The following is a 23,094-nucleotide window of genomic DNA, read 5'->3' as shown; positions in this document are numbered from 1 at the left end:
TTTTCACAAAAAAATTTAACGGTGTAGAATTTTAGCTACATTTATCTAATAACTTTATGAAACATTGTAAAATAGCTGATGATTACTTGATATAAACTATCGTCAGTGAATTAATTTTCCTAAATGGTTGTGTGTTTAAAGGAGAGACAAAGGTTAGACATTTTGATTATGGCTGTGCAAATTATGATTTTTATGGTCTGCAAGAGGAAATATGGTACCTTATACCTAAGAGGTTAAAGAACGGAGGAAAAGGAATTAGTAAAACCAAAACACATAGAAAAAGATGCATGTATTGATTTAAAAAGGGTCTATGCAGAGGAAAAACAAATGACGCTAGAATCGGAAACACCAGAAAATATCATAAATGAAGAGGTTAATATAATACACAGGAAGTTCTAAAAATACTTGAAAAGTCGAAAAACAGAAAAGCAGGTAAATACGGAATACCAAATACAGAGCTAAAACTTGTTAAATATTACCCCAGAAGTTACAACTAAAATTTAAAAAGAACTTATGTATCAGAGGATAAGTTTAGCAGATGGATATCAGGGATTTTCGTACTGGAAGATGGTGTACAGTTACAATATTCGTCATAATGCAAATTACTGAGAAACACTAGAGTATAATAGACCAGCATTTCTGTATTTCATTGACTTAAAGAATGCATTTAGCAGAGTTAGACTCAAAGATTTAATCCGTCTTCTATATAATAGAGAAGTTTCCCTCAATATCATAAAAACTATTTAAAACATCTACCAAAACAACCAGATGGAAGTCAGAATAGATAGACAGCGTACAGAATCTATAGACATAGGCAGCACAATCAGACAGAACTTATTGAGCCATTATACGCTTCAATTTAATCATAGATGACAATCTCACAAATGTCAACAAGAATGGGAAATAAAGAAGTAAAAATACTCTGTTACGCAGACAACGCAATATTGATAGCCCAAGATGAAGTTAGTCTGCAAATTCTAGTCCACAGATTTAACAAAAGAGCAAACGAATTTAATGTGATAATTTCATCTCTTAAAGACTTAGAAAACTAAGACAATGGTAATTGGCAAAGAACCAATCAGATGTAAAATAGAAATTGATGGAATCAGTATTGGACAAGCAATGGAAATAAAATTTCTTATAATCACACTGTCCAGCTATGATGGCCTGGACAAAAAAGTGAGAGATCAAGAACAAAAAGCAAATAGACTGGCAGGATGCCCTAATATCACTATAAGTATGGCGAAACGGACATACGAACGCTGAGATGAAGTCAAGAATTTATAAAGCCAGTGAACGACAAATAATGATATATTACCAGCTACAACACAAAGATTACTGAAAACGACAGAGATGAGGTCAGTGCGAATAATTACAGGAAATACACTGCGATATGTGATATCGAAAGAGTAGTGAAGACAGAAAAAATGTAACGGACAGTGTATAAACGAATGGACACTAAACAGACCAAAAAAGAATAGAATAACCACATAAGCAGAATGAAGAAACTCGTGTGGTCAAAATCTTCTTCTTCTTCTTTAAGCGCCATCTCCGCGGCGGAGGTCGGCAATCATCATAGCTATTTTAGAGACGGCTGCTCTAAAAAGTTCATTTGATGTACATCCGTACCACTCTCTCAGGTTGCGCAGCCACGATACTCTGCGTCTCCCTATGCTTCTCTTTCCTTGAATCTTTCCCTGCATAATCAATTGGAGCAAGCTGTACCTCTCTCCACGTGTAATATGTCCGAGATATTCCAATTTTCTTGTTTTAATGGTATTTAGGATTTCCATTTCTTTATTCATCTTTCTCAGAACCTGTTTGTTTGTGACGTGTTCTGTCCACGATATTTTCAGAATTCTTCTGTACACCCACAGTTCGAATGATTCTAGTTTTTTCATTGATGCAGCATTCAATGTCCAAGCTTCCATTCCATAATACAAAGTCGAGAAAACGTAGCACCTAGCCAACCTAACTCTTAGCTCCAACTTCAAATTTCTTGTGCAGAGCACTTTTCTCGTTTTGTTAAAATTTGCTCTAGCCTTTTCTATTCTGATTTTGATTTCCTGTAAGTAACCTCCTGTGGAGTTGATCATTGTTCCAAGCTATGCATACTGGTCGACTCGTTCGATATTGGATCCGCTTATGAAGAGATTTTCGTTATTTCTTTGAGTTTTCGATATTCTCATAAACTTTGTCTTCTTGGCATTCATTGTTAGCCCGTATTCTTGTCCAAACTCTGCTATTCTGGTCACCAGCCTTTGAAGATCCCCAATATTTTCAGCTAAGATGACAGTGTCATCCGCATATCTAATGTTGTTAAAGGGAACTCCATTTACCTTTATTCCAGCTGTTTCACCCTCAAGAGCTTTTTTCAAGATCTCTTCCGAGTAGGCATTAAAAAGAATTGGCAACAACACGCATCCCTGTCTCACTTCACGTCTGATTTCAAGTTCCTCTGACTGCTAGTCGTTAACACGTACTTTTGCTCTTTGTTTATAGTATAAGTTCGATATAATCCTGAGGTCATTGTAGTCCAACTTCTTTGATTCCAGGACATGCATTAATTGTTCATGTCGTACTTTGTCGAATGCTTTATTATAGTCAATAAAACACGCATATATATCTTGATTGAGTCAAAATTCATGTTGTGGTCAAAATAGTAAGAGATAAATCACCAATCGGTAGATTGGTATCGGACGTACGAAGTATCTGCCGACCACGCAAAAGATGGAGTGACAACCTTCCATAGAGGTATCAATCCGCCAATGAAAAAACAGAATTGCTTATAAAGAGGATGAAGAAGAAAAAAAAGAAAAATATTTTTTTCAAAAACTATTTCATCTCTTGTATGGCTTTGTTTAGATAACTTTATATTTTGAAGTTTGTATTTCATCAATTGTTTTAAACAGTAGATACCTAACAATAGTTTGTGATATTTTTATACTTTCACTGGAAAATGTAAAAAGTCTGTACAAATGTTCAAAGTGGTATTGAAAAGGTAAATGATATTAACATATTTTAACTGAAGCTAACTAAACTTTTGATAAATAACGTTAATGTCCATATTATTCAACCATTACCACCCAAATTAGGTATAAATTTATAATTACCGAAAGGAAATCAAAACTTTCTAACCAGTTAAAAAGAAAACTTATGATGATATCTCATAATTAACTTGATATTGAACTGAAAAAATAATAAACACGAATCAAGACTCTGGCCATTCCCATGTACTAGTTTCTTTTTTACGATCAATTTATCTCGATATAATTATAATATAATATGATTAATATTTATATCGACTACACAACGAATCTATTAAGATCATGCGAACGTTCCAAACAATTTACTACTTCTATGTTTATACAGGGTGTTAGTAAATAAGTGCGACAAACTTTATTGGGCAATTATACTTGAAAAATAATGACAGTTGGCTCCATAAACGAATGTCCGCTTCATTTTCAAGATTCAAGGTGTTGGCATTTTTCTTACAACCTGACGATTTATTTGTTGTTCTAAAACTCTTTGAAATTATGCAAATCAATTTTAGTGGAATTTATGCGCATCTTTTGACATACAATTAAGATTTTTATATTTATCATTGATGCGCATACTGGTAACGGTCTGAATGACTTTAAGATTAAAAATAGTACGAAACTGAAATATTTCAAATTAAAAATAATTTTTGAATTCCTCGTTAAAAATCTATCTTCCCTTTTTTTGATATGAGGCGTCGTTTTTATGCAAAAAATAAAACATATAAAAAGTATTCCAAATAAGTTTCTATAATATAATGAATATATAAAGTTTGTAAGAAAAATTTTAATACCTCGTATCTCGGAAACTAAGCATTTGCGGAGATACGTTTATATAGCAAATTGTTATTATTTTTTCATGCAGAATTGCCCCTGGAATTGCCAGAACTTTGTCGCACTTATTTACTAACACCCTGTATATTATCACGGCGTAGTCAAGGCGCATGCGTACAGAAACAAAAGATTACACTACTGTTTTAAGGAAAAAAATATGATTTTTATTTGTTAGTTATTTATTCTATATTTTTTATTTATTGCCCGTGGAGTCAACTTTAAAATTCTGTTTAACACTATTGATTTGGTGTGTTTGCAGTTCTCCTGTCTCTTCTTGAACCGAAGATATATACCCCCAAAAAATATGCCATTTTGTACCTACCAAGTCCTATAGCTGACTTATGGGTGGTCAAAAGTCAGAAACTACACAGGTTCTTAATCGGCCCTGACACCCTCTTCAAACAGAAAAAAAATTCAGATCGGCTTAACTTTTCCAGCCACATACATACATATCCACAAACATTTTCCCTTTTTTAAATAGAAATTAAGTCATATTTCTGAGCTCGGTAACTTTTGAATGGTATAACCGATTTTTAAAATTAGACATGCGTTGGAAAGGTAATGATCAGTACTATTAGAAGCCGCAAAGGTCGGACTTAAATTTTCGAAGTTTTTGGGAGTTTTGGGACGAGAACGAAAAACAGGCCCTAAATAGGAAGGGCCGTAAAATACACAACCTTGGACCAAAATGGTTGGTTGACATATGAATAGATGAGTCTTTTCCTGAACTTTAAGATGGGAGTTGGCACAATTTTCAATTCCGTCAGATTTAGAAAATCGAAAATTTCGTGTATACAGGGTGTAACAAAAATACAGGTCATAAATTAAATCACATATTCTGGGACCAAAAATAGTTCGAATGAACCTAACTTACCTTAGTACAAATATGCACATAAAAAAAGTTACAGCCCTTTGAAGTTACAAAATGAAAATAGATTTTTTCGAGTATATCGAAAACTGTTAGAGATTTTTTATTGAAAATGGACATGTGGCATTCTTATACAAGGAGCATCTTAAAGAAAAATTATAGGCAAATTTGTGCACCCTATAAAAATTTTATGGGGGGTTTTCTTCCCTTAAACCCTCCCAAACGCTTGTGTACGTTCCAATTAAATTATTGTTGTGGTACCATTAATTAAATTCAATATTTTTAAAACTTTTTTGCCTCTTAGTATTTTTTCGATAAGGCAGTTTTTATCGAGTTGCGAGTTCGTTTTTAATATGTTTACATAAAAATTTTATGGGGGTATTGAACCTTTAAACCCCCTAAATTTTTGTGTACGTTCCAATTAAACTATTACTGCGGTACCATTAATTAAACACAGTGTTTTTAAAACTTTTTTGCCTCTTTGTATTGTTTCGATAAGGCACCTTTTATCGAGATGTGGCTTCTTTTTTAATATGGTTCAAAATATACCTAAACATGTAAATCATAAATAAATTTTCATGTTATTACCAAGTCTCCATAACCGTACTTAACCATGTACAAATATGTGGTGGATTTGACAAATATTCAAAATATCTCGATAAAAACTGACTTTTCGAAAAAGTACTAAGAGGTAAAAAAGTTTTTAAAACATTGTGTTTAACTAATGGTACTACAATAATAATTAAATTGGAACGTACATAAAAGTTTGGGGGGATTTAAAGAACAAAACCCCCATAAAATTTTATGGAGTGTCCAAATTTCACTATAATTTTTTCTTAAGATACTACTGCCATAAGAATGCTACGTGTCCATTTTCAATAAAAAATCTCTAATAGTTTTCGATATATTGGAAAAAATCGATTTTCATTTTGTAACTTCAAAGGGCTGTAACTTTTTTTATGTGCACATTTGTACTAAGGTAAGTTAGGTTAAATCGAACTGTTTTTGGTCCCAGAATATGTGGTTAAATTTATGACCTGTATTTTTGTTACACCCTGTATATAGTGTCGTGTGTAGAGGGGTGTGGGTGTGCGCCACTGGCGATAACTGCCGTTCTCTGGTAAAACAAATTAGAATAACCTCTAATATTTTGGATAAATTAGACAATTATTTTTACCTATTTACCTCTTAACAAAGACCAATTTGTAAAATATTTCTCTAACTCTCACGACAGTGGCCATCAGATTGAAAAACACAACTATATGTCTACCATAAAATACAAGGACAGAGGACAGCAATTTCAGCTTTAATAAACATTTTTGTTTCCGCCTAATCTCTTCGCTATAAAGACATAATGGAATTTAATAACAACCGAGCCACCTACATACATTGGATTATATTATAGTATTAATTAAGTTACTGTTTTTTTGCCAGGTAATTGAGTGCTTTATGTGTTTTGTATACTGTTTTGCTTACTTTATGGCTTTGTTTATACATCTGCGCAGACAATGTGGCTGTATACCAATTTCGTGTAGAGACTAAAACCATTATCTATTAGTCAATATGAAGTATGATAGACCAGGAAAGGCAACATTTCATGCAAACACAAGAATACAGAATAATAATTATTGGCCTAATGAACCACTTACTTAAAATGTTTTTTAAAAGAGATACATGGCAGAAAAACAATGCGAAGAAAAAAAGTGTTGAACACAATTTAGATTCTATATCCTAAATAGAGGTGCTGAGATGTCAACTGTGACGCATGTATTTGTTTTATCGACTACAAAAAGAAATTTGAAAGAGTCAAACATGATAAGCTCATAACAATCTCCAATGAAAGAAGCAATATCCATAGACAGAGGAATTAGACAATAATGCATTCTGTACCCGGTGTTATTTAATATCTACTCTGAACCCATCTACCAAGCACTGGGAGAACTACAGCTTTTAAAAAAGTTCAAGGAAAATTTGAAAATATTTTGGTATTTTTAGAGGGAATAAGCCACAATTTTGCTTTAAAATAAGTTCATTTTGATGTTTCGATTTCTATTTCGACAGAGTTGCAGATAAAGGAAAGAAGAAAATTCTGGACAAAAATCTGCCAAAAGCCACAGTAGGTATGACCTAAAATACATTAAACTCAGATAATTTTGGAAAACAATTTTAGATCGAAATAAGCAAAACAAAATATATAAAATTGATAAAGATCAGGGTTATGATCCTGACTCACAGAGAAAGACTCACAAATTGATATTGACCTTTATATTCATATTCATATTTCTGATTTATGAACCACATAAAGAGATAAAATAAGTTATATTAATTTATTTGTCGGTGATTCTTTTCTAAATTATAAAAACCTCTGAAAACTATTTGACAAATACAAATTCGAAGAAAGAGTATAATAAAAAACAGATTATAAAACCTTTTTTTCTTCTTTTTATACAAGATAAATGGCAAAAAAATCATAATCGGAGAAACAGATTCATATTGGAGATAACAGGACATGCATGTTCAAAAGATTTTAATTTAAGAATTTATTTACTTGGGTTTAAAATTAGATGAAAAGGAACATGAGGAAGAGGAGATAAAGACAAGAATAGCAAAATCAATCAAAAAGTATAGAGCATTGCGATCATTAATAAAATCTAAATAGGTCTCAAGAAAAACAAAAAAAGTTAGAATCTGCAAAACAGTTATCAGGCCTAGAGTTATATAATTGCATGCGAAACATGGGTGCTTAAAAAAAATCAGAAATAGACCTTTTAGAAAGATGAGAGAGGAAAATACAAAGAGCAATATAAGGATTTGTGAAAATCGATTGTCAATGGAGCAGAAAGAATAATAAAGAACTTAAACAACTATATAAAAACCAAACACAATGAAAACCAAAATACAGAAAATACGATAGGACACACTGAATGAATCGGAAAAGAAAGAATGCCGAAAATGGTACTATCGCGATATTGACATGATATACCGGAATGATACTAATATTGAAAATTGGAAAGAAAAAGCATTGGACATAAATCAATGGAAGGAAGCTGTTAAATAATGTATGGAAAGACTATAAGAAATAGTATAATGTATTTTATATAAATGTAAATAGTAATTGCAATGAAAAATGAAAATTTTCAGCCCTAGGCCTTCAAGACCTGTGGAACTTTATAAATAAATAATAATGAAATACCAGTTTCTGTTGCATGCGCCTTGATCAAAATTTTAGTTTTCACCATCTACACCCCTAACCCCTAGAAATCCTCTCGAGATTACAAACTCCTACCTCCTTTCTTCTGGCACCACCTCACGCGGCCGTCTCGAATTTCGCGCGGGCCGCGCACCCTCGTACTTGTTCTCCCGTCCGTAGATGCTCCCTCCAAAAGGGTCTTCTCCAAGGTAGTACCGTTGGACCGGTGCTTGTCTATCCAACCGATCCATGCTATGGCCTATGTTGCTGTCGATGACGTGCCCTTGTTGGTATGATGGAGGCGACGGCGACCGTTTGGCTCGTTGTCGGGCCTTGCGCTCCGCGCTCGCCGAGCGGATCTTGCCTACTAGCTTACGGATGGATTGGCCTGCAAAGAGAAAGAGTTTTCAATTAAGAGTGTTTATCGACAGTGGCGAAGTGGATGAGTAGGATGGACTTTGTCATTTAAATTAATTTGATAAATTTTTGTTTGTTGTATAGGTAAAACCTGTCAATAGCGGCCACTAAAAATAAAAATACTGTAGATCGTTATACAGAGGTGCCCGCTATTGCAGTCCACAAGTGCATAAAAGATATTTGGAACGTTCTTTACTAATTCTATACATAAGGGAAAAATAACGAAAACTTTATACTACTTTAATAACTTTATACATGATATTATTATATTATAGTATTTGGATGCACAAATTAAAACATTGTGGAGGATCTTACAAAATCCTTTATGAAGTGAATTATGAATTACAAAAAACTTGATTATTGGTAACTCAAAAATAGTAAAATATTGTTTTCACTTAAAGGTACAACGACTGTAAAAACTTGCTGTCACATGTACTAATAGCGAAAGAATACACTTAGTCCAGGGTAATAAGATTTTTTCCATGACACTTTAACAGCCAGGGTACTGCAGCGTTTTTTCGACAGGTAATACCTGTAAGAACAAATTGTAACTATTTCCTGCGTACGATCTGTCGGCCATTTTTATTTATATTTATAAACAATTTAATGTCAAAAAACGGTATTTTTTCCCTTTTTTGCAAATTAATGGAAAACAGTAAGACTTATATGGTTTACTTGATACAAACACATTCTAGATAATGGAAAAAGCTTTAAAATGACGTACTAAAAAGTTTAATACACTCATTTAATGTTAATATAATTGCGAAAAAAGGTCGAAATTTCAAAGAAATTAATTTCGCAATAACTATTGTAAAAATAAGTATAGAGCTTTGGAATTTTTGAGAAATGAGGGGTCTTTGGTGCTTAATATGTGACAAAAATTTCAAAGCGATTCATTCAATTGTTTAAATTTTATTCAAATTGTTTATCCCAGAGAGCTTTTTTTTGCAATAACATAAGTCAGAAAAAAAATGTTAGAACCATTCTACAGGTCTCAAATGAAAGACTATGAGCTAAATTTTCAAAATGGTTTAAAAAAAGTGAATAAAAATGCATTTATTAGTAATAAATAGTTATGCAAAATTATGTTCAATTTTTCCTTATAAACTTTTTTTTATATAATAAATTATATATATTTATTACAATTTTTCATCAATTATCATATAAATAACATTACTTGGTAGTTATGCACCTAAAAAACGGCAAAAAATGGATTTTTTTGAAAAAAGTTATTCCGAAAGTTTAATGAATTCAAAAAAAGAAAAATTGACGATATTTTTCCGTAATTATTTATTACTAATAAATGCATTTTCTATTCACTTTTTTTAAACCAGTTTGAAAGTTTAGTTCATGCTCTTTCATTTGACACCTGTAGAATGGTTCTAGCATTACTTTTTCTGACTTATGTTATTGCAAAAAAAGCTCTCTGGGATAAACAATTTAAATAAAATTTAAACAATTGAATGAATCGCTTTGAAATTTTAATCACATATTAAGCATCAAAGAACCCTCATTTGACAAAAATTTCAAAGCTCTATACTTATTTTTACAATAGTTATTGCGAAATTATTTTTTTTTGCAATTTCGACCTTTTCTCGCAATTATATTAAAACAAGCTGAAAATGCGAGCATTATCATAACGAAAACTTTGTTTATATACGTATTTAAATTCATACTATAGAAAATTGCTATTACGAAAATTATGTTTTAATGTGCAAATATATCATTCTAATTTAAATGTTGTGAACTATAAAGATACTTTACTCGAAAATCATATTTTTTTACATACCTCGTATAAAATTAATAAAATTTGATTCATAATGGTTGGATCATAAATCTTAGACCAATAAGAGATTTTTATGAAGAATAACTTTTCTTCGTCAAATTAAAAATACGAGTTATAAATGAAAATGATGTTGGTATCCATAATTTGAGAAAATTCGTCAAATATTTTTTTCCATTAGAAGGATGTAATTTCATATATCAGAACAGACTTTTTTTATTCCAAACCACATTTTAAATAACAATTTTCCAATAGTGTAAAATAAATAATACATACATGATAAAGATACTTTTTACTGATGAACTTTACTTGGATCTACAGACCGAGCGAGTCTCGTAAATTCCACGGCTTTGCGCCACGCTTCAAGCAACCGTATTTGCGTACTTGTGTTTTAAGTTGTGTGTAAATTCAAATATAATCGTTTCTACTGATTCATTATTAATACAGGGTGTCCCGGAAAATAGTGCGTTCCTTAAAGGTATAGGTAGAAGGCACCATGTAGAACAAAAAACTCTCATAACATTTTTTTCTAAATGCAACCGTTTGACCAAAAAATTAAAATGTATTTTGGTATCCAAATTTAAATCTGACAACTATGTGCGGTACGCAAATTTAAGCACAGACAGTCCCATGTAAATAGATAGAAGATGATAGTAAACAGATAGTTTTAAAGAATCCTGTTTAGTGTCAATGCCGAAAATGTTTTCGAATAGTGAGTGTATTACCTATTATGTTATTACCTATGAATGGTGTTTGTGAAAGGTTACTTGAAACATCTATTCGGTATATTAATTATTTTCAAGTAAGTACAACTTAGTTATTTCAGTTCACAAGTAAACAAATTACTGAGACATTATCTGGTGTATTTAAGTTCCACTGTAAACTATTAAAACTATGTAATTCAGTTAAAGCCCTCAGCAATACTCAGCATTCAACCCATTTAAACCTTACTAAATACATAATAGTAGTTTAGTTAAAAGATGTGTTTTTATGTTAAAAGATGTGTAATTCGTTTAAAATTATGCAATAGGTATTTCAATACATTTCAAAAGAAAATAATTTTAGTAAACAAATAGTAAATACATAAGTATTACCTATTATTAGGTTGGATTATTTTAAATAATGTTAATCACAATCACAAACGAGTTCTTATTATGTTATTATGCCGTAGTGCGTACGATGTTGCCAGTTTATTAAAATTTCCAAACATTAAAATACAGGTATATGGAAAACAATGTTAACTTTTTTTTGGAAACGGTTAACTTTAGAAAAAAATGGTATAGGACTTTTTTGTTCCAAATTGTGTATTCTCTCCATACCTTAAAGGAACGCACTATTTTCCGGGACACCCTGTATAGTATAATATGTATTATTGCTTTCAAAACATACCTACTCAAATTGTATTTTTATACATTTTTCTACGACCGTTTAATAACATGCTCATTATTCGCTATTTTTTCATAGATAATAGCACCCATTACTGTACCCGTGAGTAATAATTCATTACTCACAGGCTGAAGTTACTCACGGGTCATTACTCACGGGCTGAAGTTAGATTCAAGTGACGCATGCCACTTTTAATATTAATCGTATATAAACTGCAAATAAAATTACTTAAACTTGTTTATATAATACAATAATAATTATTGTAATTTATACCAATATTAACTTCGAAAAATTTTTAAAGGAATTTTAACTGTAACAATGTCAGTATATTTTTTACGTTTATATCTTGTTTACTAAAAATTTTGACGTTTATCATTTAATTTAGTGACAGTGACATTAGCGCATTTTGTTTATGTTAATTGGAATTTATAACTAATATTGTGTTTGTTTTTCAAGTTATATTGTGTTAAATATGTTATAACATATTACAGTCGAAAAAATGAAAGAATACCCATAAACGAACATATAAAACACGCTGTATTTTCTTGTCACCGTGTCACAAAGAAAATTGCCCAGCGCAAGTACATGCAATAATAATTATTACATGTACTTACGCTGGGCAATTTTTTGTGTGACACGGTGACAGGAAAATACAGCGTGTTTTATATGTTCGTTCATGGGTATTCTTTCATTTTTCCTAGTGTATGTATAGTTATATTATTATATTATACTTATATAGTTAAATGTAAATATACATTATATGAAATACGTCCACCGACCACAGCCATTTCCTATTTATTAGATTCACTGACAGTAGTAGGTACAAATTTAAGCTTATAATTTTTCGGAAACGAATAGAACTTATATTTACTATTTATAGTTGTATTTTTACAATAAATAAGAATTTAGTAATAGTAGGCAACCAATTATTCAGCCACGTACTAGGGGTAAATAGCATTTAGGTATTTTTGTAAATTATTATAATTTAAATCTCGAGTAATCGATAATTAAATTTTTTACTAATTAAAATAAAAAAGGTCGTAGAAAAAGTATAGTATTCTACTCGCATGTAATGGCTATTACTCACTCTGATGAATTACGACACTCGCCTACGGCTCGTGTCGCAAACTTCATCATCGTGAGTAATAGCCATCATTACATGCTCGTTGAATAATATACTATTATTACACATATTATTTTATATAATAATTAAATTCACTATAAAATGTCATTTATATTTTATTAATAGCTAAATAATTTAAAATTTAGTTTGACATTCACGAAGTGTCAAACGCAAATGTAAATAATAACATTTGCTTTGCTTAACAAATTCAGATTAAAAAGTAGCCTACTTCCTAATCAAAGATTTCAGCTGACGTTTAGTGCGTGGTAGGAAATAACCGGATTGTGACGTCACATTTTAGATTTTGAGATCGATTATCTCGAAGACGGTTAGAGATATCGAAATGCCGTTTTCAGATTTGGATTCAGAAGACAAAACTACATACGGATCCATCGATACATCTGCTCTAAGTATTGCAGGAGCGGCAACTCAATAACACACAGACTTTTGCAAATTTATAAACGAAAAGTTTTCGTTGAATATATGAGTGTATTAAACTTTGTAATATGCCATTTTAAAGCTTTTTCCATTCTCTCGAAGATGCCTGTACTAAGAAAACCATAATTCTTACTGTTTTCCATTAGTTTGAAAAAAAGAGAAAAAGGCCGTTTTTGACACTAAATTGTTTGTAAATAAAAATGTCCGCCAGATCCTACGCAGGAAATAGTTATAATTTGTTCTTATAGGTATTACCTGTCGAAAAAACGCTTCAGTACCCTGGCTGTTGAATTTTCACGAACAGGTTATATTTTTGTCTTATTACCCTGGCCTAGCTGAACTCCTTTTAACTAGGTATAGAAACGTAAACACTGACATGCGATAGGTACGTTATACCGCAAGAAAACTTTACGGCAACGTCGCTCAAAGACTTAACATATATTTTTGAACAGTTTTGAAAGGTAATTCCTGGTAAGTTTTGATTCAACACATTTTGTTTGACAAGATTAATTGTGTTTGTATTGTGCATGTTACCATGGAAACGGCGATCATATTATGGAAAACCGTAGGGGAACCCGTGAGAAAAAATATTTCTCACTGCAATGGCCGACTTTTCTCACTGCGTGAGAAATGTTTCGTTTTGAATGTATGTAAGTAGTGAAAGTCGGCCATGGCAGTGAGAAATATTTTTTCTCACAGGTACTCCATACATATTTTGATGGCCGTTTCCATGGTAACATGCACAATACAAACATTATTATTATTTTTGTCGAACAAAATGTGTTGAAGCAAAACTTACCAGGAATTCCCTTTCAAATTTATTCAAATATAACTGTTAAGAGGAAACAGTAGCGATCAACAGGTAGCAAAAACGCGTTCCAAGATTGCATCTGTAATTTTGAATATTTTTTCGACATATTTGGCACACGTATTCGTAATATAATAAAGAATGGCGGTACAGAGCCCAATTTGAAAAATATATTAATATGTGGAAATTACTCTGTAATTAAATCCAATATTAAAAAAACGAGCCTGTACCGCCATTAATAAGAACAAAAAAATACACTTTCTTCAAATAAACTTTTTTATCCGATGCCTAGATTTTGTGTCATTTTGGAACTACTAAAATTTTTTATTTCATTCGTAGTTCCAAAATGACACAAAATCTAGGCATCGGATAAAAAAGTTAATTTGAAGAAAGTGTATTTTTTGTTCTTCTTAACGGCTGTACAGGCTCGTTTTTTTTTAAATATTGTATTTAATTACAGAGTAATTTCCACATATTAATATATTTTTCAAATTGGGCTCTGTACCGCCATTCTTTATTATATTAAGAATACGTGTGCCAAATATCTCGAAAAAATATTCAAAATTACAGCCGCAATCTTGGAACGCGTTTTCGCTACCTGTTGATCGCTACTGTTTCACCTTAATTATAATTTTAAATAAATAAAGTATATAAATTTTAAGAATATTAAATACCTAGATATACAGGGTGTTTGGTAAAGAATGGGCCATAGCTTAACAATAGATTCCTGAGGTTAAAATATGTCGATTAAGGCTAACTTACCCTCGTACAAAAGTTGATAATAACCGAAATACAGGGTGTCAAAACTAAACTTTTAATTTATTTATTTTTGAATATTTCCTGACCTATTTTTGTTAGAAACAGATTTTAATAGTAATTTGTCAATATGATTACCCATAAAACAGAGGGGACATTTACAAGACACTTTGATCGAAAGATATGGAATTTTTGCCGTCGAATTGATGAAAAAAAATATTTCGCGCGCGTAACTGACATTCAAAATCGCCGGTCTCTTCAAAAGTTGTGATAAAACGTGTCATTCCACACAAAATGGGCTAATGACCATTTTTGTTTAAAGTTTATCTCATTTCTTGTATGACAGATTTTTTCTACGGCGTACGAACTCTTGGTAAATCAATATTTTCGGTTTTCCTCCCCCACAAAGGGAGTTTTAAGGGGAAGCCTAAAAGTAGGAGTGGCAAACATTTTTCCATCTTGGGGTTTAAAATAAAATTCATTCTTAATTTACATTAAAAAACACTTTATTTTTGCATTCTCTTCATTATTTCGCATTTTAATACTTCACTATCTGTAAATTTTTGCATAGAATAAATTTCGGATTTTAGATGCCCCAGATAAAATTATTAGGCCTGGATCCCGCGTACCAAAAAAAGTTGATTAATAGCAAGCTGAAAATTTGTTAACAGCTTAATGGTGTCTCGTCGGACAAACTTTGATGTATGGGAACACTGGAACAGGGGAAGTTTTAATTGTGGAACAGGTTGAAAATTTGGAACGTCAGACTACGAAAACGTTCCATGTATTTTGTTGGATAGAACGTCCAAAATGATTTGTTACCCTTTCATTAAACTCTCATTCAAAAATCAGACTGGTATTTATCATCAACTGGGAATTTTAATTAGTCCGACACGTAGAACATATCAAATGACAGGCATTATGACAGGTGATTAATAGCAGTCTGATTTTTGCATGAGAGCTTAATAAAAGGGTAACAAGTCAATTGGAAATTCTGTCCGACAAAATACATGGGACGTTTTCGTAGTCTGACGTTCCAAATTTTTAACTTGTTCCACAATTATTTCCCATATAAATAATTAACCACAATTAAAACTTCCCCTGTTCCAGTGTTCCCGCATATCAAAGTTTGTCCGACTAGACACCGTTAAGCCATTAATAAATTTTCAGCTTGCTATTAATCAACTGTTTCTTGGTACGCGGAATCCAGGCCTATATAATTTGAAGTTAGATCTCCCGATCTTAGAGGCCACTTAATGTTACAATTCGGTCCAATCAAATAATTATTAAAACTTTTTTTTCCTTATTGGCTTTGGATTACTTGATCCATTCAGCCACGATAGATAATAAATTACTGTTTGCTACAATATTCCAAATATAATAAGATTACGTACATGTGCGCACATATAATACTTATGCACGCACATACATACATATAGGTAGATACTGAAATCAATAAAAATCAAAAAAATACAAAAAAGGAGGTGGAAAAATTAAATTGACCGGCAGGTATACTCTTCATTCATGGCCCTAACCAACAAAAAACTAAATGCTAAATACTAATATCATTGTATAACTAGATCATATTAAATACTAATATTAAATACTAATAAATATGTAAGTTTTTTTTACACAGCATTAAGGCTTCAACCCGGTTCGACACCTCGGAGGTTATTATTAAAACTGTTTTTAAGGAATTCTTCAACCTCCCGGTTATTGTGTGAAGATATCCATCACTTGGAAAACAAATTTCTTCTTCATCTGGAGTTACTTGTGCAAGGCTCGGTAATAGTATATTACTTTATGAGGCGGAGAAGCATGACTTTTCTTGACGCGCCCGATATTACGCGCCGAACGAAGTGAGGGCAAGTCAAGAAAAGTCGCTTCTTTGCCGAATAAAGTATACTATTTTTTTTTCAAATGTAGCAATTTTCAACCATAAATAGTACAATTCATACGCTATTTTTACTCGAAATTAACTGTGACAACTATCAAAGTCGTCTAGATGTTAGAAATTAAAATAATTAAGTCGTCATTAACTAATTGTACTTTTAATATTACTATAAATAAAAATGATGTTTAATTGTTGTTAATGACATTTGTATTGTTGCTTTGTGACATGTTTCATATTGTTGCCATGACAACATTTTTCCCTCCGCCGTAAAGAAATGGGAAAAAAACTGCTGCCGGCGGAGACATCAAACTTTGACAGGATCAAGTTAGATAAGTAATGTCATCATTATTTGAAGTTTGAAGAAAAAATATTTTCTCGTTCAACAAGTTCAAAAACTTTTCTGAATTTAATTTTTCCTAATAGAAAAATGGTCCGATAATATTGTGTCTAAATATTTCTAACCAGACATTTTTTGTTTTTTGACGAAATTGGGTATTGTTTTCAATAATATCCTCAGGCTTTCTTGTCGAGCAAATCCTTTCGGCCAGAACAATTTTTACATTTTAGTTTTTCGTACAAATAGTTTCTCAGGACTTTTGATCTAAGATAATTAATAAATTAGGGAAGAAGTAATTCCCATAATTAATAAATTAGGGAAGCAGAGTTTAGAATTTCCCATTGCGTTTAATATGGTATTTCGTATGGTATTTGACGATTCACCACCTGGTATAAAAGTGGGTCTATAAAAGATTTTGTATGCTATAAAAATACATCAAAACATAATTACATAATATTTTTGATATTAAGGGAACCATATACCATGAAAATTGCACAAATTTTGTAATTAATCTAAATTGGAAGTACACATTCGGATAAGCACGGTTTTCTTCTTATTGCTCGCCACTGGATTCAAAATTCACTACGTGTTTAGTTATTTAGTATACCTAAGGTGTGGAGGCGACCTGCAATTAGCTTTTATTCTGCACTTGGAAGAGAAATGTGCAAGAACATCTTAGAAGGTCACGGTTACGCTGGTATTAATTACATCTCATGTAGTTTCACTGTCAATGTCTGTGTGTACACTGGTCTTCAAAAATAATTTACTAATTATTATTAATCATTTTCTACAAACATTCTCTTTGGTTGTCAGTCATCATGACGAAACAATTACTCAGTATTGCTTTTTGTTTTCTTCGAGAGGCTAATTTTTTAAATTCAATTAACTTTAGTGAAATCTGCTAGTTTTGATTTTCTTATTATTTGTTATTAAGTAGCACATTAATATTGCATTATACTTATAATTATTTAAAATGTTTCTGAAGCTGTTTTCGTGTGGCATGTCCTTAAATTATGTTTATATGGGATTAAGCCACAATTATGGATTGAAATAAAAATTACGTTTTATAGTTGAGCTGGTGAAAATGAAAGTGGCACAAGACATTAGTTTAAAGTATGTCTGAGAAACAAAGTCTTTTGTTAATCGTTTGAAAAAAATAAATAAAACGATATTTCAATTACTTTGGCTAATTAGCAAATAACAAGAAAAAGTTATTTACCAGCAATGTAATTGCTGGAATCGAATCTTATGACCCTATATATTAATAATATAACTATGCAAAGTCCGCAAATAGTGTACTACTTTTTTTATAAAAAAAATGGCGCCCGAAAATCGTGTTTTTTTCAATTTTTGCTCACCAAAAACACCCGAATAAAAAGTCACCGTAATTAAATTCTGCATAAAGACGTGTTTTTCCCGATTTACTTTGACGAGAATTTGCCCCGGAAAATGCAGGTTTTTCCAACAAAATCTTTAATTTTCAACTAAAATTTTAGATAAGTAATTGTTTATCAATAATTAAATAACTTGGTAATATAAAAGTTTTTTTCGTATAGATTATAATTCCAGAGGAAATTCCGGTCATAGTTGACCTGCATTTACGACAAAGATATAAACAATAGGATCATAATGTTCAAACCATCACCCTTTTATTTTTGTCCTCTTTCTCCACACCAATTTTCATATCTTTAAAGTACTCATAACATATATAACTATAATAAAATCTTTCGATATTACGAGTGAAAACTGCCAAAAACAGCAAAATTCCAATCAAACATTAGGTTGGAGAAAATGTAATCTTAAAGTTCAAAATCGGTATACGTTAAAAAAATGCATTTTCTCGGCTTCCCATGGAGCAATTTTCTTCATTATTTTTTGTTCCCAAGTAACTCAAGTAGAGCCATCTAACTAACGCATTATTAAATGTCAAACTTGCTTTTGTTTTGTTATAATAGATTAATTTATTTATAATAAAAGGAAACTACATATTTTTACAGTTGTAGACTTTTTTTAGATAAACTTACTACAAGTGTACCTTTTAACGTTAAAAACACAAATATTCTCATTTAGAAGCTTTATAATTATTTAAACAATCATTATTTAAACAAATTAAAATTTTTTGTTATAATAAATAAATTAATTTATTATAACAAAACAAAAGCAATTTTGACATTTAACAATGCGTTAGTTAGATGGCTCTATTCGAGTTACTTTGGAACCAAAAAAGAATGAAGAAAATGGCTCCATAGGACGCCGAGAAAATGCATTTTTTTAACGTATACCGATTTTGAACTTTGAGATTACATTTTCTCCAACCTAATTTTTGATTGGAATTTTGCTATTTTTGGCAATTTTCACTCGTAATATCGATAGTTTTTATTATTATAATATATGTTATGAGTATATTAAAGATATGAAAAATTGGTGTGGAGAAAGAGGGCAAAAATAAAAGGGTGATGGTTTGAAAATTATGATCCTATTGTTTATATCTTTGTCGTAAATGCCGGTCAACTTTGACCGGTTATATCTCAGGAAACACTCAACGCAATTAAACGTTTTTTCTTTTAAAAGAATCGTCCTGCCGCTTTTTTTCCAATACCGTTTTCATGATTTAATTTAATTTAATATTTCTCGAGATATTATATTTGTTTATAAGGCAAGAGAGAATACGAACATCGAGAAAGAAATTAAGCTTGGAGCATATACAGTTGAAAGAGTACACCGTTTCAAATATTTGGGAGTGACGGTGAATGGCAGAAATGATAGAACGGATGAAATTAATGAACGCATCCTGCTGGGTAATAAAACATATTGGAACTACCAAAAATTCTTGAAAGAAAAACCCATTAGTAAGACAACCAAATTAAAAATTTACAAGACTGCAATCAGGCCAGTGATCACCTATGGTGCAGAGACGATGCGCCTAACACAAAAAGATGAAATGAGATTAGAAATCTTAGAGAGAAAGATAATTCGACGAATAATGGGACCGGTGAGGATAAGTGTAGGCGAATTTAGAAGATTAACAAATGAAGAAATTAAAGAAGTCATCCAGGGTGAAGACATAATCAAGTTCGTGAAGGCGCAGAGGCTCAGGTGGCTGGGACACACAGAAAGAGCTAACCCAGACTCTACGCTAAAGCGAATAACTGGCTGGAGACCAACAACAAAGAGACCAAAGGGAAGACCCAAAACAAGATGGAGAGATCAAGTCTTAGGAGACATAAAGAAGCTGAGAATCTACAATTGGAAGGAGCGTTGTAAGGACCGGAAAGAATGGAGGAAAGTTGTAGACAAAGCCAAGTCACACACGCTGCTATAATAATAAAAGGCAACAGCGGACTGATTCTCCGCAACAAATGAATCAGAGAGCCCAAAAGGGCGGCAAACACTCCGCCAGGAGTGAGTAAGCCATGATGATGATGATAAGCCAAACAATTGTTTATACTTTTAAAATATTCTCGACGCCGCTTAAATAGTCCAATTTCAATTCTGTAAAGTACATTAGATAGGTACAGTATCTTTTTATACAAAAATCATAGTTATTCTTATGCATCATAATTATTGTGGTTATTATAGCGACCGTAGATTTTTAATTAACAATTCAATCGTTGCTAAACTGTTTATTCAAGTTCCATCGGCTTCTGGAATTATAATCTATACAAAAAGAGATTTTATATTACCAAGTTATTTAACTATTGATAAAAAATTACTTATCTAAAATTTTAGTTGAAAATTAACGATTTTGTTGGAAAACCCCGCATTTTCTGGGGGAAATTCTCGTCAAAGTAAATCGGGAAAAACACGTCTCTATGCAGAATTTAATAACGGTGAATTTTTATTTGAGTGTTTTTGGTGTAAAGTTAAAATCTTTGGAGTTATAGAGCAAAAATTGAAAAAAACACGATTTTCGGGCGCCATTTTGTTTATAAAAAAAGTAGCACACTATCTGCGGACTTTGCATACCTATATTATTAATATATAGGGTCATAAGATTCGATTCCAGCAATAAAAGTGCTGGTAAATGTCTTTTTCCAACAATGGCCTATTCTCCAATAATCTGCCCAGACTAAATGCAAATAATTGAAAAATCTAACAATAAAATACTGAAAACTTTTGTTTTCAAATCTTTCACTTTCGGCAGAGTGTTTTACTATGTGTGTCTGCACATAGTAGTTTCTAATTGAATAGGTTGAGAAGTGGAGAGCTAGTTGTCTCAAGTTGGCCATTTCAAATTATATGTGTATTTTTTTAATAACGTGCCCTTATAATTTTGTAACTAATACCTCTCTTCTCTAATATTTTCCATAATTTTTGTCTTAGCACCATGTCAAAAGCCTTTTTAAGGTCTATGTACGCCATATACATATTTTTTTCCTGTTGCTGATATTTTTCTATTATTTGTTTGATTGTAAATAATATGATCACGGGTGCCTCTACCTTTTCTGAATCCGCTTTGTGATTCCTCGAGTGTGCTGTCAATTTTCCTGGTTATTCTTTTATTCAGTATTTTTCGTATATTTTCATGGCAGTGCTTATAAAAGTGTTATTCCTCTCTAATTTTTGCAATTCGTTCTATCTCCCTCTTTATAAATATAAATCGGTACTATTTGAGCCTTCTGTCAGTCCATCGGTATCTGTTCTTCTCTCCATATGTCATTAAATATATTTAGTAATAACTCTGTTGCATTTTGTCCCGTTTTTTCATCATTTCACTGGTTATTCTGTCATAAACTGTTTATAATGGTTATAGGATCTACATTAACATTTTCTATGCTTTGGTTCAACACGTTGTTTTCTTCGTGATAGCAATATTCTCTCCATCTATTCATTATTACATTTTGTTTTGTCAGGATTTCGCCATTTTTATTCTTTATGTTTCCTTCTCTTTCTTCACTTTTCCATTTCATTCTCTTCCATTCCATGTTTCCATTCTCTTTAATGTTTGTTTTCATCTTTTCCTCAAGTTCTGTCTATTTGTCCTTTTTTGCTTTTCTAACATCTTTGCATCTTTATACTAACTCCTGTGTATTTATATAGTTTAAGGTGTAGAAATTACCGTTGATAAATGATCTTATAACTTCAGAAAAAGGTTATTTTGGTAGCTTATCTTTAAACCCATGTGTAGGCTTCTAAAAGTGCTTCGATTCAAGAATTTTATATTTCAAACCTTTAATTTTTTAACTGACTAAGTTCTAGTTCTAGTTTCTAATAAACCTAAAAAATTAATTGTTCAAAATTCTTAAAAATCGTTTATTATGCAAATATCTACCAATAGCTGTATAGGCCTGGATCCCGCGTACCAAAAAAAGTTTATGAATAGCAAGCCGAAAATTTGTTAATACCTTAACGGTGTCTAGTCGCACAAGCTTTGATGTACGGGAACACTGGGACCTGAGTTAAATTTAACAGAAAATACATTAAATGGACTAGAAACATCAAAAGAACATCGAATACCGTAATACAAGAAGATTCAAATCAAGAGAAACATAAAAGAACAGCAGTTAAATATTAAATCACACAAAAAGAATTATCACATGGCTTTGAAGAAGCGATGCACATTCTAAGACTCAGGTATTGTTACAAATAATTATTTATTTTGATAAAATCCATTGTTAACATCCGTATTACTTATATCGATACATTTTATTGTAATGAAACATAGTAAAATCATAATTGTATGTCTTAGTACCATTGTCTTCCATATTTAATTTTTTTATAACGGCCGGTTCTTCTTTTTGTTCCTTTTTTTAAAAAATACCGTAAAAAGTCCAAGGCTTGTGGAAAATTTTATTGACGCGCAGATGACAGAGCGAGCGAGCGACAGAAAGAGAGGGCAGATTACAGGAAGTTTTAATTGTTGAACAGGATACAGGTTTCAAACGTCAGACTACGAAAACGTCCCATGTATTTTGTCGGACAGAACTTACATTTGATTTGTTACCCTTTAAACTCTCATTCAAAAATCAGACTGCTATTCCTGTCAGACAATATAATTCTTGCCATTTGACATGTTCTTCGTGGCGGACTTATTAAAATGCCCAAAATATTTGTCGGACAAACATTTTTTCATATATTATATAAAGTTTGCTATTGAATAAACTTAAAAACAACCTGCTAGTTTTCACAATCATAAACTTGTCAGGATGACACGTTCCACAATTAAAATCACGTTCCAAAATTAAAGCTTCCCCTGTTCCAGTGTTCCCATAGATCAAAGTT

At 31.5% G+C, this 23,094-nt stretch overlaps 1 protein-coding gene across 4 annotated transcripts in view; it reads right to left on the bottom strand.

The window, feature by feature from the left end:
• The window catches only part of LOC114328063 (serine/arginine repetitive matrix protein 1), a 404,720-nt gene that overhangs the window by 15,434 nt on the left and 366,192 nt on the right, over nucleotides 1–23,094 (bottom strand). For all 4 annotated transcript variants that reach the window (XM_050656312.1, XM_050656313.1, XM_050656311.1 and 1 more), the window contains one exon: nucleotides 8,027–8,318. In XM_050656312.1, the coding sequence (XP_050512269.1) occupies nucleotides 8,027–8,318 (292 nt within the window). The remainder of the gene's footprint in view (nucleotides 1–8,026; nucleotides 8,319–23,094) is intronic.

Source organism: Diabrotica virgifera, chromosome 7, assembly GCF_917563875.1.
Source record: "Diabrotica virgifera virgifera chromosome 7, PGI_DIABVI_V3a".
NCBI classification, from domain to species: domain Eukaryota; kingdom Metazoa; phylum Arthropoda; class Insecta; order Coleoptera; family Chrysomelidae; genus Diabrotica; species Diabrotica virgifera.
The sequence above is the reverse complement of the archived record's forward strand: the minus strand, read 5'-3'. Positions and strand labels throughout refer to the sequence as shown.